The sequence below is a fragment of the Mauremys reevesii genome, linkage group 4, assembly GCF_016161935.1.
Source record: "Mauremys reevesii isolate NIE-2019 linkage group 4, ASM1616193v1, whole genome shotgun sequence".
In the NCBI taxonomy this organism is placed as follows: domain Eukaryota; kingdom Metazoa; phylum Chordata; order Testudines; family Geoemydidae; genus Mauremys; species Mauremys reevesii.
The window spans coordinates 130,925,474-130,944,885 of NC_052626.1; the positions used below are offsets into that span (position 1 = coordinate 130,925,474).

Below are 19,412 nucleotides of genomic sequence, written 5' to 3' on the forward strand. Positions count from 1 at the left end.
CCGTAGCCTAGAGCGTCTCTCGCTGGGAGGACCCGGGCGGGTAGGCGAAGCGGCCGCTAGGTGGCGCTGGGGACACGTGGCTCCGGTCCTCCGGCGGGGGGCGGGGCTCCGCAGGGAGGCGGGACCTTGGAGTGAGCAGGGGGAGGAGCTTAGCTGCGGGGCGGGAACATGGGGCTTCTGCGTGTGGGAGCTCCGGGGCTGGGCAGCGTGAGGGGATTTGGGGTCGGGGGCAAGGGAGGGGCTCTAGGGCCAGGGGAGCTGGGGCTCTGGGGGGTAGGGAAGGAGGGGAGCTGGGGCTCTGGGGGGTAGGGACGGAGGGGAGCTGGGGCTCTGGAGGGTATGGAAGGAGGGGAGCTGGGGTATTTTGGGGGGAAAGTAGGGGCGCTGATGTTGAGTTAAAAATTTTTGCACCTAAAGAGAGAAAGCAGCTGGAGGAAGGGGAAGTGCAATGTAAAAACCCCACCCCACCCATCCACCCACAGCACACCCCACACTGCACCCAGCTCATGCCACAACAATGTACATACAGCTCACACACAGGCTCCCCCAACACAGACAAAACCCCATGTGCACTCCCACACCATATACACAAAACACCCAGCACTCCGCACACACTAACCCCACACCACCCACACCTGTTTCAGACAGATCATCCCTTTCTTCTAGCAAACTATTACTACTACCAGTCAAAAACCTCCCTTTGTCCCCATGGATTTAGATGCAGTCAAAAGGTGTGTCCCTGTTTTTCCTCGCCATATATCCTGTTTATAGTTTTCAAATACCTACACACTCCAGTAGCTGCCAGTAATGTTGCAATATAAACATAAAAGAATAATTCATATTAATAATAGCTCATCCCCACATACCATGGTAAATGCCTACAGATTAGATAATATTAATTATATTTTTACAATATTCGTCACTTCCTGTACTAAACTGCTCGGTAGTATTGCTGACTGCTATTAAACAATATCAGAAGTGGCTGTATTTTCCATGGATATATAGTGATCCCTGAATTGTGTGGTTTGTAAAACACTGGAGGCTCCTGTGTGATGAAAGATGCTGTAGAAATGCAAGGTGATGCCATGTATTAAATCCTAATTTGGTAGGAGTGTTCCCTGTAGTGGCAAAGTGCCCACACCTGGCCCATTACCCTTCAGGGCTATGGGATGGTCCACTATTAAAAAATGTGCTTTTTCCATTTTTTTGGTGGAAAGATTGCACGTGGACAGAGAGACACGCACAACAGATTTCCCAGGGCACTATATCTTCTCCGCAGCCATTTATCTGCCAACTACAATATTCCCTGATTCAACTAAAGTAGCAAACATATACACGCCAGCCAACTGTTGCCCTGTACCTGCTCACAATGTCCCCGTAACCTCTCAGAGGAGAATTCCCATTGCATGCAGTCTGAATGCATAGGATACAAATAATAATAATAATGCTAGTGACAACTAATTAAAAGTGGGCTTAACATGTTTTCCCTGACTTATGGACAGGGATAGTTTATGATTGTTCTAGCCAACCTATTCTCTAACTTCAGAGTTAAAGTCTCTTCTGAAGTCAACAGGTGTAACGGAGAAGAATTTAATCCTGGCCTCTGAGAGATTGTGCGGGTTTATGTTTTAAACAAGTTTTGAACATGACTCAGACAAAATATCCTTGTCCACACCAGTCAGGGGAACTAATGTGAGACTTCTACTGGCAACAGCAGTGATGGAAATTGCCTGTACTTGGCAAGCTTCTGATCCCCCAGTGAAATTCACCCCTGCGGAGGGGGCCGTCTGAAGGCATACGTGCTATATGAGTCTTCAGAATAGGGCATAATAAATCTGCAAAGCAGCTAATATGGTTCAAGACATACTACAGGGACGCAGGGCTGCCCAGAGGATTGAGGGGGCCTGGGGCAAAGCAATTTTGGGGGACCCTTCCATCAAAAAAAGTTGCAATACTATAGAATACTATATTCTTGTGGGGGCCCCTGTGGGTCCTAGGGCAAATTGCCCCACTTGCCCCCCCCCCCGACGGCCCTGCAGGGATGGTAGGGGGCTGCCTTGTGAGAGGGACAGTAGGGAGGCATTACTTACTAGGTCTGTACATCTGACAAATTACTTAGCTATTTCTGTTGTGTCTATTAGCCTGTAACAATGCTATAGGCCGGAACTGCCTTTTGTATTTTGCACAGCATTTACCACAACAGGGGCCCGGTTGCACTTCAAGCCTCCAGGCTGTTCTGGAGTACAAATAATAACAAACAGCACAGCGCTGTGAAAGGTTGACTAAATGATTATATCTTCAGGGTTGTAGCACAGTTCCCTTAACATGCTTAGAACACAGACTGGTTCTGTCTAGCGAGGCAGAATCTTTCCCGCTATGGTTGTGTTGTAATGTCTGGTCTTGTAGATGGGAGCTTAGGTGTGATTGAAATGCTTCCTTTTCTGTGTGAATAGACACAAATGACAGCGAGTGAATGGACAAGGAGGATGTAGAGGAGGCAGCAATAGTACAAATTGTGCAGAAAATAGAGAGAGCGAGTAAAGAAAGGCCCAGCGGCTCAATGGGACAAAGTCCATAACAGCAAGCAGTCAAGATAAAGCTGACACCAAACCCAAACACAGTAGATTTAACTTTCCCAGAGTACAAGTTGGTAGAATAGTTCCCTTTAGGACTCTGGTCTAGCTGAACGTGCCTGGGGATTGGAGCTCCTTTTAGAAAGCCATCCTGGGTGAACTGAGAGGGGTAGTATTCTTTGATACACACCTAGAGACTGGCATAGGTCCCTTGTTGTTTTTGACAGGTGGACAGCGAAGGAAATAAAATGCTACAGAACAGGAGTGAACAGATGTGATGATACATATAGGGCACACTGGGGAGGCCTCTTCCCACCTCTGTTACTGACTGGCTGCATGACTCTGGGCAAGTCACTTCATAGTCAGCAGCATCATTTGAGTTATTTGTGTTGCAGTAGTTCTTAAAGCCCCCAGCCTTTCTGCTAGGTGCAGGACAAACCAATAACACAAAGCCAATCTATGCCTCAAAGACCTTCCAGTGTAAATATGAGACAATGGGTAATACAGCAAACAGAGGGGAACCCAAGGTATCAGGGGGGCAATTATGATAAATGTGATTAACAGCAGTGAGGGCTCGCCAGCTGCCTAACCATTGTTCCTTTCATTATTTTAGGCATCATGGCAGAAATGAGTTTTAAGGAAGGAGTCGCTGCTCCGTGCCTCAGTTTCCCCATCCCTAAAAAGGGGATAATTACCTTGACCTTCTTTCCTGAAGCCACAGAAAGAGTTTGCAATGTGTGTAGCATAATCATCATCACCGAGAGGGAAAGCAACACACCAGTGAAGCGGGGGGAACTAGGCAACAGATGGAGGGAAGGAGAGAGGCAGAGGATAGAGAGATGTGAGCAGCAGAGCAGCGCCCAGTTCTTTCCCCTGCAGGGTTAACAAGTCTCCTCTCGCCTCCTCTGCTCGTTTCCCTCCCTGCCTGCTGCCATTGGCTGCCTCTGTAGGTTTAAGCTACAAAGCCCCGTCATTAGGACCCCAGCTGAACACAGAGCCAGGTTCCCGGGCAGGCAGATTTAAAAAAAAAGAAGAAGAAAATCTCCCTGGTGTAGCCTGCGTGTTTTCCTTTCGCTTTGCTGCGCAGCCTTTCCAGCCATTCTCCCTCTGCCTGCGGCCCTTTGGAGCAGGTGGAGAACTGGGTGACCAGCCATCCCAGTGTTATGGGGCTTTGCCTTGTATAAGCAACGGTCCTCCCCCGCCCTGGAAAAAAAGTGTCCCGATTTTTCACCCTTGTTTTCTGGTCCCCCTAGCTGGGGTGCGACAGGAAAGGGGCAGGACTACAAACCTCTTGGCGTCTGGGCGAAGCAGATCTGCGCTCCGGCGCTGGAAGGAGGGGACCCCAGGAAGCCGCAGGTATGTGATCTGTTGCGGTGCTGTGATTCCCGGCGGGGGTGGCCTGCTCAGCGGTGCTGGGACAATTTTACGTGGGGGGGGGCGGCGCTGAGAGCTACTGAACCAAACTAAACCCTGGTTATGATGGACACCACTTCAAAGCCAGGGGGTGCAGGAGCACCCCCAGTTCCAGCACCTATGGGCATTACTGCACCAAGCTCTGGGAGCTGGGCAGGCATATGGGGCAAAGAATAGAAGGCAATATCCTACAGCGGAGGAGATCTCTACACTCCCTGCCTGGGAAGTTAGGGCAGGGTGGAGGCACTGGCAGCGGAAGGGAAAGAGAATTGGGGAGGGGGTTTCCCCCTGTGAAAGTAGCATCAGGGTGTATAATAGAGGCACCCCCTGGCTCTTGGAAAAGTTGAGGGAGTTCCCACAGAAGAAGCCTCAGGAATTCTGGAAGAGGGGCCCTCCCCCCATAAAACAGGAACTGGGTGGCTCAGCTGCTTGGTAGAGGGGAGACAGAACGTTCTCACTTCCAGCTCACGCATCTGCCTGTTTCTGAGTGGGACAGAAAACACCACTGCGACTGGCACTGATTATACCCCCTTGCCAGCAGGCAGGCCGAGCACAGAATGGGCAGGGGTGGTGGACAAAACACCTCCCTCCCTGCTCCCCAAAAGGTGGTGAGACAACAGGGGCCAGATATTCAGTAGAGCTCAGTGCCCACAATGGGGGCCACTCCAGGTCTGTGTATTTGCAAAGAGCTCAGCTCTGATGTAGACACTACTCGATTTGCAAAAGAGCCCAGCACGGTGGGCAAATCTGGCTGTAATTGTCACAGCCGGGAGAGGGCGTCACTGGGCGCTGAGTGCTTGAAATAGCTCCCCCTTCATTTAGGTGCCTAAACGGGAAGGAAAATCTAGCCCTGTGTGTGAGAGAAATAGCACTGGGTGGGAAAAGGCCATTCTGTCTTGCAGGGATTTTGATATTTTGAACATTCGCTTTTATTCGGAATGAAAACTAAAAATTTTGAAATATTCCACCAAAGGGAAGGGAGCCCTGGCTCAAGTCTACCTGGTGGGCTATCTTGGAGCCTGGGGGTTCTTCTTTCAATCCTGACCACCTAGTGGAATGCAGATCTTGAAAGATCCTGACCCCAAGGTAGTCCACCCCATGGGCTGCCCCATAGCCACAGCCTAGGTTTCCTGAGGCAGGCTGCCGAGAAGCCAGGTGAGAAAGCAGGGATGTGTCGAAACTTAGTTGAAATAGTTCCACGTCCATGGAACATTTTGATGAAATAGCAAATGCTGATTTATTTATTTTTTAAAAAAAGTTTCATTCGAATTTTTCTGACCAGCATCAGCTGACACCTGCTTGCCCGTTGCTATGGATTCAGGGCTGCCAACCTGGATCCTTTCACCAGCACTCAACTCAGCTTAGGGAAAAAAAAAAGAGAGAGAGAGAGAGATGTATCTGCAGATTGCTCAGCACCTCTTGTTATAATGAATCACAGGCATCTCCTCTACAGCTTTTAGTACAGTAGGGAGGTTACTGTATATGGTGAAAATTGAGTATAGATCTATATATTCAAAAGTGGCCTGGGATTTTGGGTGCCCTTCTTGAGACACTGATGGCCTGATTCGCAGAGTGCCAAGTAACTGCAGCTCCTGCTGACCTTCGGGGTGCTTTAGCAAATCAGCCCCCAGATGGCTCATGTTGGACACCCCAAAATTAGTGGACATGTTTGAAAATACGGGCTGTAGTGAGAATGCAGTATATGTAAGCCCCTTCGTTTTCAGTTTAAACCCATTTTTACAAAAAAATTCCCAGGTTTTACAAAAAGCATTATTCATCTTTTTCTGATTTATCACGCTACTTTTGTATCATTCAAATATATAAAAAAATAACTTGTTTTATTAGGAAAGTACTATACAGGACATGAAATATATGTGTTGTTATAATACATTTAGTATTAGTCTGTGTGTATATGCAAAGTTGCCTGTTGAAATAAGGTTATGTATTAGTCTAGAACAGAGGTGGGCAAACTATGACCCACTGGCTGAATCCAGCCCATCAGAACTTTGGATCTGGCCTGCGAGATTGCCACCCCCATGGCACCGCGGCCCCGCGCCACTGCTGGAAGCGGCTGGCACCATGTCCCTGCAGCCCCTGGGGGAGGGAGGGCAGAGGGCTCCGTGTGCTGCCCTCGCCTCCAGGCACCGCCCCTGCAGCTCCCATTGGCCGGGAATGGGGAACCGTGGCCAAAGGGAGCTTCGGGGGAGGTACCCACAGGTGAGGGAAGCATGCAGCAGAACCCTCTGCCTCCCCTTCCCCAGAGGCTGCAGGGACGTGGTGCGGGCACGACGCAGGGCCAGAGCAGGCAGGGAGCCCGCCTTAGCCCAGGTGTGTGCCGCTGCCACTCCAGAGCCACTCCAGGTAAGGCAAACCCCTCCTGCACCCCACACCTCAACCCCAGATGCACCCCATGCCCCTGGCCTAAGCCCCCTTGTACACCCTGCACTCCTCCTGCACCCCAACCCCCCACCCTGAGTCCCTTCCTGCACACCGCACCCCCCACACACACACACACCTCAACCCCCTGCCCCAGCCCTACATTCATGGCCCTGCATGCAATTTCCCCACCCAAATGTGGCCCTCAAACCAAAAAGTTTGCCCACCCCTGGTCTAGAAGATACAGTAAACAAACAGGCATGCACGCACGCAAGCTCTGTAGTGCGTGTGCATCTGAACGTACTGACGAATCTCATGCCCACCACGTACACAGTTCAAGCTGTTAGCAGATAACGTTTTAAAGATCTGACCCACACTAAAATGGGAAGACAATGAAAATCTGTATCAGAATACATTTCAGAACACAAGGAAGTATTCAAAAGGTTTTAAAAAACAGGAGAAAAGGATGAAGTTGAGTATATGCGCTGCAAATGGTGTGGCCCAATTATTAAACATAAATATTTATAGGCTACTAGTTCTAAGTCTACAACAGTAAACTGTTTATTCGAATGAAAAGTTTTATTTGGGGATTAGAGAGCTATTGTTTTCTTAAACTCAGAGGTGGCATTGTGTTTTGAGTTCTGTTTTAGTTCTGCAGCAAACCACACTGATGAATGTAATTCAGAACATGAATCTACTGAATACTTCCCCCCCCCTCGTTTTTCCATCCACCAAAATAAACCCAAATATTTACCCAGAAAAAAATTAATATTTTTGCACTGATTTTCACCTGTTTTTGTTCTTGTGATAACAAACACTGATAAACGCCCAGGAAAAATAACATAAAAACTGAAATTAAGGAGTCCTAAGATTATGGTGTGCACAGAAAGTGAGTGATGAAAGACGAAGGTAAATCCTTATTGCTTTAGTCTTAAACTGCATTTGGAACCAAGGAAGGAGTAGGTTACATTGAGCGTGACTTGAAAGTTAACGTTATGGTCTTGGCATAAGAGAGATGGAAGGTAGCACGCGTGGCCCATGGGGAGCTAATGTAGAAAAGCAAGATGCACTAAATGAATGTGAAATTGTCTTTCATCTGAGGATTTCAAAGCACTTCACAAAGGTTCATGTAACTATTGTTGTGCCCATTTTAAAGCTAGGAAAACAAACCCCAAAGGGGGAAGTTCCCAGGGTCACACAGCAGGTCAGAGCCAGGAACAGACCTTAGGAGGCTGGCCTCACCATTTTGGGTTCCAAGCACTAAGGGCAAATTCAGGCCTGGTGTAAGCAGGAGAAACTCAGTGGTGGAGCTGCATCTACTCACAGCAGCTCTGAATTGGGGACCTCGCTGCTGAAAAGCCCCAGCAAGGAGTGTGTGTGGAGACAACAAGGTACTCTCCCAAGGGATCCCATGAGCCACCCAGCACCTAAAGTTCATAGCTAATCTAGTCTTCCCCAGATATTTTTCACTTCTGTGCAAAGGAATAAGCCTGCCAGCAAAGAGAACGACCTCGCTCCATAGGGGCGAGCTGGACAAGGTCATTAAATCCTCTTTCACATGGATGAATGAGCACCAAGGCCAGTGATTAATGGAGCTGCCTTCAGAGCAGGTAGGAGACAGGAGGGGAGCGAGACAAGGACCTGGGGAAGGAAGGACTGAGCCAACAAACTGAGAAGGGGGAAGGAGCTGAAGAGAAACAAAGGAGATGAACCTGTGGGAGCTGCCCGGCTCTGCCTAGGGAGGTGCTAGCTATTGTCATTCCCTGCTAATTGCAGGGAATTGTTCACAACTCAGCTGGCAGCTGGCCAGATTGATTAGTCACATAAAACCCAAACACAGGATAGGACTCCAGGGGCAGGATTAATCTCCAGCCTAACCACCTTACTCCAGCCAGGCATACCACCCTGTTATTTCTCTCTAAGCACCATTTACCACTCTGATGGAAGGTCCCTTCCTGCCAGCCCAGAAGTCCGAGATCTGTACAGCCTGGGCAGCGTCAATGCCAGCTCCTCTTATGTTACCTTCATCCCTGATCTGGAGGAAGAGAAGACTTCAGCCTCCAGTCCATCCTTGGCCTCTCTGCTGAGACTGCCAGGAGGACACAATTGTGACGGAAGGCCCAGTCCCTGGGAAGCTGGTGTGCAATCACCAGTTCGAAGCCTGCACCCCAGCAAGAAACCGCAGTAGCAGGAAGAGAACTGGGCATGGTGGCCAGGGTGCAGAGCTGGGGGAGGTTGCTATTTGGAAGGCCGTGGTTGGAAATCAAGGGGGAAAGCTGTTCCTGAAACTCTACGGAATTATGGTTATTTGTGTTTCAGTAGCACCCAGAGGACCCCATCAAGATCAAGCCCCACTGTGGTAAACATTGTAAAGCAGTGCTTCTCAAACGTTTGCACTGGTGCCCCCGTTCACACAGCAAGCCTCCGAGTGTGACCCCCCCCCCATAGAAATTAAAAATACTTTTTTATCTATTTAACACCATTATAAATGCCAGAGGCAAAACACGGTTTGGGATGGAGGCTGACAGCTCGCAACCCCCCCCCCCACGTAATAACCTCATGACCCCCTGAGGGGTCCCGACCCCCAGTTTGAGAACCCCTGCTGTAAAGACACATAGTAAGGCACAGACTCTGTCCTGCAAAGCTTATAGACAAGACAGACAAAACCTGTGAAAGAAGGAAGCATTATCACCATTTTACAGATAGGAAAACAGAAGCACAGAGGATGGCCCTGATCCTCTAGGCCAGTGAGACTCGAGACCTCGGTGGTTCAGGAGCCAAATTAGTGATCAACAGTACCCAAAAGAGCCACAGTAGTGTGAATTCATGGCTTCATTTACTAGCCATACACATGCATATATATTAGTCTCACAGCAAGATGACTGACCAAGTATTCTACAACTGGTTAATAACATAGTAAAAGCATCCTGATTGGTTAATCATTAAAATCACAGGTTTTAATATCACATGCTGCAGAGAGCCACAGGAGACACATTGAAGAGCCACTTGCAGCTCCCGAGCCTCAGTCAGAGTATCCCTGCTCTAGGTATTTAGGTGCCCTTAACATTTTCAAAACGGCTGCTCTGCTATTGCCTAACCCCATAGGCACCCAATTCCCCTAAACCCCTGCTGGACAGCATTCACAAAGCCCTGATGCTGCCCTGCAGCAAACCAGCTTGGACCCCTGGAAGCCTTGAAGCAGGATTCTCAAACCAGGCAAGGGAATTCCTATCTTGCTGGGGGGGTCTGATCCTCTAGGTGTGCACGGAACACACCTATGACCATACATTGTATGGGGAGCTTGGGCATCGAGGGCTGCGACCACTAGACAGCATGGCACCTAGGGGCCGGGCTAGGTGTTACAATGCTGAGCAGAAAATCTGGGTCAAAGTGGTTTGCCCAAGGTCACACAGCAGGTCAGTGGCAGAGCCAGGAATAGAGTCCAGATCTCCTCAGTCCCAGCCCAGGGAAAGGCTTCTGTCCTCTGAGGCTCATGCACCAGAGATGGAGCTCTGAAGTGCAAAGCTCTCCCTTGCTGGCATTGCAACACCAGGGCCATCACATAGTGACACCAGCCCAGCTGGGAGGTGCCATTTGGTCAACAAAATGCAGAGATTGGTCAGGCAAGTTTGTCTCTTTCCCCCCTTTTTGTCCCAGTGGTAAGTGTGGGCTCTCTGGAGGAACCACAGATCTCCCTTCCCTCTTCCAAGTTTGCAGTGAATCCTAGAGCCTGCCACTTGCTGCTCCCTTCCTGGGCTGGGTGCTGGGAACAAGGCAATCAGTCCTTTTTGTTTTTTCCTCCTGTTCATCGGCCAAGCTGCTAAGTTAATTATTGACCCAGGCACCCAACAGAGAAACCTGAGCTCCCTGTGCTAATTACCTTGGAGGAGCAGTCTCAGGCCCACAGAGGGGTGTGGATGAGACTCAGAAAAAGAGCTAACAACTCATTAAAACCAAGAATTCCAAAAAGCTGCCCCGATGGCTGGATTTAAAAGCCCCAGTACACCCCTTGAGATCTCCGTACAATGCTCGCTCAGCTATAAAGCTGCTTTCCTGACCCTAGGCACAGACGGAGTGCTCAGAATTCCAGGCTCTTCTGAATGGAGGTACAACAGAGGGGTGGGGGGGATCTGTGTCATTTGCCTTCTGTAAGACTGATCCTACCTTGTGGATGATATTTCTGTGCCTTAGAAAGGTGCAGGTTATCCTGGGATGTGGGCGACAGCGTAGGGGAGCATGGTGCAGACACAAACATTGGAGCACGATGTATGTTGGAGTAGCATCTGTATTGCGGACAGGAATGTGTTGCACCTGGTGCGGTGGGATAGTGTAGCAGAGGGGCAGGCTGAAATGGCATTGCAGATGGGTACACATTGGTCACAAGGCAAATGCCAAAGGGATGTTGCAGAAGGGGATAGAGAACAAGATAAGAATAGCCATGCTGGGTCATACCAATGGCCCATCTAGCCCTGTGCCAGGTGCTTCAGAGAGAATGATCAGAACAGACCATCATTGAGGGATCCATCCCCTGTCGTACCTTCCCAGCCGCTGGCAGTCAGAGGCTAAGGACACCCAGAGCGTGGGATTGCACCCCTGGTCACCTTGACTAATAGCCATTGATGGACCGATCCTCCATGAACTTAGCTAATTCTTTTTTCAATCTCGTTATCATTCCAGCCTTCCCAACATCCCCTGGCAATGAGTTCCGCAGGTTGACTGTTTATTGGATAGCTCGTTGGAAACGTTGTGGGAGCACAGAGACGTGTGCATGCTGGAGAAGGGCATACTTCAGAGTATAGACGGGTCTGCCCAATGCAGAGGGGTGCACATAGAGAACACTTTGGGATTGTGGTGTGCTGCAGAGGTACATATATCAGGCTGTGCAACTCGAGCACAGTTCACTACAATCACCTGTGCTGGGTGCTGACACAAAGCATAAGTTACAGCAGCTTAGATGCCTTGTCTGACTTGGGCCTCATGAGTGGACTGAGGCCGGTGAGATTTCTCTCAGCAGCTCACTTTGTCCAGCTCTGGACTCTTGCCCAGTGGGGTGACTGGCTTGATGCAGCATGGATCAAGGAACGCTTTACAACCCCCACATGCTGCAATCTGTGTCATATGGCTCATAAATTCCTCTGCTCATTCCCCTGGGCAGCGCTGCTGATCAGTCATGGCCCTGCAAACCCACCAGCTCTGCTCTTCCTCAGCCCCGGTCTCCCGGGTTTCTCTCTGCTCAGCGCTAGGACAGGAAAGCCAGCCGCAGAGCGTCGGCTTCTGGGAAGGCATCCAAGGAACTGCAGGAGTTGAACGAACCATCACATTGACATCTCGGCTTTGTTTTGGAAACCGAAGTGCGGAAGGAAGCCAGCGGTGGAACAGAGACGTGGGGGGGATGGGACTGGTTTCCACAGTGTAACCATTAGCCAGGAGAGGTGCCCGGTGTCCGCTGGGTGAGGTGACTGCTTGGGCTGGAGGGAAGGATGATTAATAAACAGACCTGTCGGGGGCTCAAAGGGAAAAATAATAGTTTTCCACTGAACTGGAGTAGACAGATTAAAGCTGCTTCCTGCTGCTACACTGAGTGACAGGATGCTAAATCATGGGATAACTATAGGAGCATAGGGCTCTCACCAGCTGGGGAACTCTCCCCTACCTGGCCCATACGCGCCACAGAGCCAGAGTCCATTCCAGCTGGGTACAGAAATCCAATCCAGGTTCCCTCCCACCTCAGGGGCCTCTCCCAGGGTCTGTCTGACTCTCACGGCTCCCTTTTAATTCCTTCCAGCCATGGCTCAGCACCGAATCCAGTCCCCCCTGCTTTTCAAAGCAACATGCGCCCTTCCAGGGTCATTAGTTGAGCCAGAGAGCTCCTGTTATCTCCAGCTAACTTTCCAAGGTCTCTCTGAATAATCCTTCCTTCAGCTGAAAAACTCCCATTTCTTTTTTGCCTTTCACTAAAGGCTCTTGAGACATGTGAAGTTCGGTATGCCCCCGCATTGCTTTGCCTGCTACTGAAATGCAGCTACCTCTGGGGTGGAACTGCTCATCTCCCCCAGTAAAGACGGCTGGTCCTCTGCTTTCTTTTGATGCCATATGTATATACAGTAAGCGCCATATCAGTTCTGTAAGGCAGTAAATGTACATCACTAAGCACGCATTATACAGGTTCTACATAGGCACTCAAGTGTTTTGTATGGGTCAAGGCACCAGACCAATTCTGCAATGCTACCAGGCACTATGTAGATTCTGTATGGGAAAAAAATCCAGGCACTCTGTAGGTAAATGTTCCATATAGACCCCCACAAGAGTTCTGGTTCCATATAGGTTTTGTTTGCCCAGCTGGGCTTGGTCTGGATAGAGGCACCATAACAAGATTTCAGGTCCCACCTGAAAGCCCTCCAAGCAGCACATGCAGAGGCACCAGCCTGCCGCATTAACAGCCCTGTCCCATCTCACTTTAGCTTTCTTTCAGTTCTTGCTTCCTGCCGATGTCCCTGCTGAGCCCTACATGGCCCCAGAGAGACAAAGCTCCCTGCAGTGGGACACTTGCTGGCCTCACACCCACCTCCTCTTCGGACAGTGACTCCGGCTGCGCCCTGGAAGAGTACCTGGAACCCGCAGCAGACGCTGCCCCAGCAGAGGTAGGCAGGATTCCTTCTTCGGCCCAGCCGGAGCTACTGCTTTTCCTCTGATCAGCGTCCTGCGAGATGGTATCGGGGGCTGAGACTTTCCCCTAGGATCTGAGCATGGGCTACTGCACCTACTGAGCAGGCCACCTTTGCTGCGCTTCCCCCAATGAAGCATGCCCCTTCGCTGTTGCACCCACCTCCGGTCCCTGCTGGGACACTGTTGTCACTGTGTCTGAGAGCCATCATGTCACTTACCCCACAATCAGCTCTGACACTGCTGTGCCCCCCACCCCGCCACTCATTCCACTTCCGTGCGAGCCCTACAATGGCTCACGCCCAGTGGCAGGCAAGAGGGGAGAGGGCTGCGATTGGTCCCATTTAAACCTCCCATTGCATCACGGCATCGCTCGATTGGCTTCCCTGGAGTGACCCCCACAGAGTAGAGGATAGAGCAGGGCTAGAGTTATGTTAGTAGGGTGCAGTCTCACTGGACTTCTTTAGGGGCTTGTGTCAGTGGGTGCCTGCAAATAGGAGGTGGGGGATAGTGCTGATGGGGACTATGCCACCTGCTCGCCGACAGCCCTGCCAAGGCGTTTATTTCAGGCCCGGGTTTCTCCAGCAAGCAGGCTGCTAACATGAAAGAAACAAAACTTCCAGGCACAGCCTGAGACAAGCCAACTCCCTTTATTTGGGACCCAGCTCAGGCCCACATCTGCATTCTCCTTTCACCTGTGAGAGATTAACCCAGCAATGGAGCTTTAAGAGCCTTGTTGCCTCTTAAAGCAGGCCAAAGAATGAACCTCAGGTTTGCTTAGGAGCTAGAGTCCCATGCTGCTTTGCCGTTAAGCTAATTTTTTTTTTTTTTTTTTACTAAGCAATAACTTTAGACCAGTGGCTCTCAACCTTTCCAGACAACTGTACCCCTTTTCAGGAGTCTGATTTGTCTTGCCTGCCAAGTTTCACCTCACTTAAAAACTACTGGCTTACAAAACCAGACATAAACATACAAAGGTGGCTAAACACACTAGTACTGAAAAATTGCTGACATTCTCATTTTTACCATATAATTATAAAATAAAATCAATCAATTGGAATGTAAATATTGAACATATATTTCAGGGCAGAGCATATAGAGCAGCATAAACAAGTGATTGTATGAAATTTTGGTCTGTCCTGATTTCGCTAGTGCGTTTTATGTACCCTGTTGTAAAACGAAGCAAACATCTAGATGAGTTGATGTATCCCCTGCAAGACCTCTGCGTACCCCGGGTTAAGAACCGTTGCTTTAGAAAACTGCTGCAGCAGATAGTATAGGAACAGTAACCACAGAATGTGTTCAGGCAGTATAACACAATGTTACTACCGAAAAAGGAACAAACAAACAATCTTTAATCAGATCTTGTTGAGGCAGCTGGAAAGGACAAGGGGCCAGGGAACTAACCTAAGTAGACATATACAACAAAAGAGGGAAATAGAGAAGGACTAGAATGATAAACAATATGAGGTAAGGGCATAATTAGCCTAAGAAATCATATGGGAAGTACGAGCATCTGCAGAGTGGATGCAGGTTGTCAGCAACCGTCTGCAGCTGTTGGTAACTGTCTGCCTCACTGGGTTTGTGCTGTCTTTACTAACTGTTAAATCAATGTATCCACTCGGAGCTGATCTATCCGAGGCTTGTTATTGAGCTAATCCGGACACAAGAGAGCCCCTCTCACTAAACAGATCATCACCGTTAACATTTGTATCTATTATTGACCAATTTATTAATCTTTGATTTGTCAGTATTAACACCATCTCTCCTGTGTGAATTCCCCAGGTATCTTTGTGCTTTGAGGCTCCCTCAGCGGACACGGTGCCTGCTGCCATCAGGAGCCAGCTCCGCATTAAATCTCTCCTTCAGCAGCTGCCCCCGCAGGACTGCAATGTAAGATGGGCCATGACTTTCCCATGGGGATTCATTATGCTGGCTATGGCTCATGCATCCATCACTCCAGAGCACGAGACAATCTCGTTCTTCCACACCCCATAGGCTTTGCCACCCTCTGCTACTCTGGCCTTAGCTCCCTCTCCCATATCATCCTACGCACCTCAATCCTGTCCTGGAGCAACCCATTACTTCAGTCCTCCCACTCCAAAGACAGCTTTGATGCTTCGCAACCTTGCTTTGAAGCGTCTCCACCCCTCCCCCCAGTATTCCAGTTCCGTGGTCCCTCATATTCTGCTCTGCCATTGCCTCTTATCCCTGGCCTGCTGCTGCCCCTGCTATTCGCAGTCCTGGCTCTCTTGAGCAGAAGCCAGTGATGCCAAATTCTGCATTAGCTCTGCAATGTGGACACATGCCCATGGCAGCCAAAGCTGTGACCTCTCCAACCAGGGCTGGTTCGAGGGGCAGGGGAGCATGGCATCACCCTTGCACCCAACTTCCCAACTGCTGTGCTGCTCGGCTTAGTTCCTCCACTCCTGATTGGCCAGCCGGCCTTTTGGGTTTTTTTAAATTATTATTTTTTGCTCGGCCACATGGGCTCCTGACTCCAACCAAACTCCTGGCACTTGTGCCTACACTCTGATGTGATGCCCATCGCCACAGCGTCCAAGCATTTCTTCCACATTTGAGCACTGGGTTGCAGGGGTGAAACCCCCAATGCTCCTGCTGCTGTGATGCCATCTTCTGGTTCCTTTCCAGGACAGGTACTGCCCTGGCCTTGGGGAGGAGGAGAGGAGACAACTGCAAGCGTTCAGTGCCCGTCGCAGGCAGGAGTCACTGGGGCAGGGATTTGCATGCCTTGTGCCCTCTGCCTGCCTTTGTGAAAAGGTAAGACGTTGCCATGCCCATTCCAACCTCCTTTGTTTCCAGGACATGCCAGGCTGTAGCCTGGGGCCCATCAGCACCTGCAGCTATGCCCCCCTCCCCTTTGACTGGCCAGCTCACAGGTCCCGGGACAATTCTCAGGGCTGATGATATCCATTTGCCTTGCAGTGCGGCAGGAGGTTGAACACAGGGGACCTGGGGGTTTTTGCATCCAGGCTGGGGGACCGGTCCTGCTGGCATCCCTCCTGCTTTGTCTGCCACTCCTGCCACCAGCCTCTGGTTGACCTGATCTACTTCCACCAGGACGGGAAGATCTACTGTGGCCGACACCACGCGGAGTTCTTCCGGCCACGCTGCGCCGCATGCGATCAGGTAGGCACACAAGCGACTGCACAGGCACCGGGGGCTGCGTGTGACTGTGGCCCACTTTGAAGTCACCGGAACTGCTATGCCATGCTAGGCCTCGGCTCTGTTTAGTCAGGTATCCCTGCCATACTGCACCAGCCCATTGGTCCATCTACTCCTGCGTCCTGGCTCCAGCCAATGATGCTCAGAGGAAGCTGAAGATGCCCAGTTGTACAATGCTGTCCATGGTGTGTACAGAGGCAGCAGGGGTTCCTTCCTGACCCCTGCAACTACCCACTTATGCCCTGAAGCATGAAGTTTGATCATCCCCATCTTAGCATCAGAAATAAGCTCAAATCCCCCAAAATTTGCAGGAGGAGGGGTTACAACCCAGATCCAAATGCTACCAGCTTCGGGGCTCCATCTCCGCCTTTGGTGTCCAGCTGAGGTCTCCCTTGTGCCTTCTCTCGCCAGCTGATCTTCACAGATGAGTGCACGGAGGCAGAGGGCAGGCGCTGGCACACGGAGCACTTCTGCTGCCTAGAGTGTGACCTGCCTCTTGGGGGGCAGAGGTACGTCATGAAGGGCGGCAGACCCTGCTGCTGCAGCTGCTTCGAGAGCCTCTACGCGGAGCTCTGCCAGGCCTGTGGCGAGCTCATCGGTAGGTAGCAGGCAAACCGTGCACGGCTGTGAGCTCGGTGATCACACCAGGCATTGGAGGGGGTGCAGAATAAGCTGAAGGGTTCTGCGGGCAGCTCAGAGCAGCCAGAGTTCCAGGGCAGAGGGATTAGAATGAATGGGAGGCAGTGGGCCTGGGATGGCCCAGCTGAGGCCTCACTGGGAGAGGACGGGCACCATCTTGAGCAAAAGCCTCCTATCCTTCTAATGGCTCTGTGTGGGCTGTCACGCACTGTGCTGTGCCTCAGGTGTCGACAGCGAGCAGGCTACTCACCAAGGCCGGCACTGGCACGCCCGGGCCTCTTGCTTCTGCTGCAGCCTCTGCCAGAAACCGCTGCTAGGACAGCCGGTCACGTCCCATCACAGCCTCCTCTACTGCTCCGAGGCCTGCAGCTTGGAGAAGGCGGCAGCATCCTCCACAGCCTCGGACTCGTCCGACTCTGCCTTCGTCTCGGCTCCGTCTCCTGACTCGACGCCCATCTCCAGGGCCAGCAGTGAGGGCGGCAGGAATGCCCCGAGGCCAGGGAGCACCCCTCCAGCTCCAACAATGGGTGGCGATTCTTGTCAACAGAAGGCGGAGGGTACAGTCATGTGCGATCTGCTTTCAAAAGCAGGGGGGGGGGGAAATTGGGGGCAAGGAGAACTGTGATCCCAAATGGCCAGGACAGGGAATTTTCCCTTAGCAGCTAGAGGCCAGGGCATGGCCTCCTGCCAGCACGTAGTGTCAGGGCTGGCTAGAATGTAGGACCATTCTCCTCTTGCTCACATCAGTGAAGTCACTGGGAGGTTGCATGATCACAATCAGGCCCACAGGCTCTACCACGACAGACCAGCCTGTTAGGCCTCGGGAACAGCTCCAGCTGTGGTCAACAGCTGATACCACAGGCTAAGACATAGGGTGGGGGAAATTCTGCCCTGATTTATGCAGCTCCATCAGCTTCCATGTACATGTCAAGGCAGAACTCAGCTTGGGCTTCAGCATTGTATGGCAGTTGTCATCAAGCGGGGGTCGGGGGCATGGTGGTGAGACGCACATTCAGATCCTTTTCTTTCACCTTCTCCCCTCTTTCAGAGATGGAGGACTCCCCTGATCAAGCCTCCACGTGCCCCGCATTCAGAAGCCAGGATGGCCACGGGACAGCATTTAAGGAGAGGAGTAAGGGAACTCCCTACCCCAGTGCGCTGGCACAAGCAGCTGTCGCTCCCCCGGGGCAGGAACAATCCTCCACCACCCTGCCCAGTGAACTGGGTTTGAATGGACCTGGGGCCTTGGGCGACCAGCTCCCAGGGAGGCTCAGGCCTCAGCCAGGCGGTGGAGCCCCGCACTTTAGAATCGGTTCATCCACCGACCCCAGTATGGCTGCACGACAAAGCCCGGTCCCATCACTCACTGACACCTGCCCACTGGACGTCATGGAGGAAGAAGATTCCTGGTGCCCGACCTGCTCTTCCTCCTCAGACTCGGAGCAAGAGGGCTTCTTCTTTGGGAAACCGATCCCGAAGGCTGGGCCAGCCCTCCCTGGCAGGGAGCAGAGTGGCCCTGGCAGGGCGGCAGGAAGGAGCAAGCACTTGGCCAGGCTGCGAGGAAGCCGCAAACACTGCAGCATTTCCTAGCAGGGGGAAGGCTGGGCAAAGAGCAAGGGGTCCCCAGGCAGCATGGAAAGGACAGAAAGGGGGTGGACGGCGGGAGGAAGAACTCATTACTTAGCCAAGTGTATTTAACCAGAGGGTCCCCCCCCAGCAGACAAGTCAGGGACGAGAAGTAGCCCCATGATGAAGAACAGGTACAGCAAGCGGGGAGGGGAAGGCAGACAGCCCTCGGAGGGCACAGACATCCCTTCTCTTACCTCACACCCAGACATGGGGAAAGACAAACCAGCCAGCCCTGTTTGTTCTCCAGAGCCCGTTTTACTGTGAAACTCAGGGAGGGGTTGTTTACACAGCAAGGCTGCCTACAATCCAAATCTCTCCACTGCCCCATCCTAGGTTTTTGCAAGCACTGGAGAGCTCAGAGGGGCAGGACACAGGCTGCAGTTTGGCTGCTCCACCAAAGGGGAACTCTTGCTCTCAGGACCTCCCTGCTGAGAATCCCGTTCTGACGGAGTGGCCTGGCCCTTTCGCCAGTCCACCGGGACCGATCGAAGATGGACACCGGATCCTTCAGCTCAGGGCTGGGTGCAGCTTTCTCATCCGCAGTGAAAGCTCTGAAGGAGGATGACTGGACTTTGGAGAGGGAAGGAGGGTTTTGAAATCCCAGAACCAAACTGTAAGCAGCGAAGCGCCCCCAGGCCGTAGGTGGTGGGGGGCAGACTGTGAATGTGCCAGGGGATTCCAGAGATCAGTTCCTAAGCTTCACCAATAAAGCTCAACATGGACCTGAAAGGGGTTGGTGTGTGGATAAGAGAAGCAGGTCCCGGGTGGGACATGCTCTGCCACCTGCCTGACTGCTTCCTGCAGGAGGAAGAAGGAAAGGGCCTCATTGCATTACAGGGCATCCAGTCGCTGCCCAAGGCAAAGCAAGGCCTTCCACTCAGGGTCTGTCTACACTACAGCTGCTGTAGTAGGCTCCAGATGTAGCACCGGAGT

General features: G+C 51.5%; 1 protein-coding gene across 7 annotated transcripts; it reads left to right on the plus strand.

Moving 5' to 3' along the window:
* The first annotated feature begins 21 nt into the window (after positions 1-21).
* PRICKLE4 (prickle planar cell polarity protein 4) lies at positions 22-19,405 on the plus strand. Of its 7 annotated transcripts, none has more exons than XM_039538507.1 (9): positions 22-40; positions 3,827-3,929; positions 12,824-13,003; positions 14,811-14,918; positions 15,678-15,806; positions 15,972-16,175; positions 16,623-16,809; positions 17,075-17,407; positions 17,899-19,405. In XM_039538507.1, the coding sequence occupies exons 3-9, from the start codon at positions 12,851-12,853 to the stop codon at positions 18,438-18,440; spliced, it is 1,656 nt and encodes a 551-aa protein (XP_039394441.1). In that variant the 5' UTR covers positions 22-40; positions 3,827-3,929; positions 12,824-12,850; the 3' UTR covers positions 18,441-19,405. The 7 variants fall into 7 exon arrangements, with proteins under 7 accessions (XP_039394441.1, XP_039394440.1, XP_039394444.1 ...); XM_039538506.1 differs by lacking the exon at positions 22-40 and adding an exon at positions 3,576-3,703; XM_039538510.1 differs by lacking the exon at positions 22-40 and adding an exon at positions 3,576-3,703 and having other exon boundaries at positions 12,835-13,003.
* The last annotated feature ends 7 nt before the right edge of the window (positions 19,406-19,412 follow it).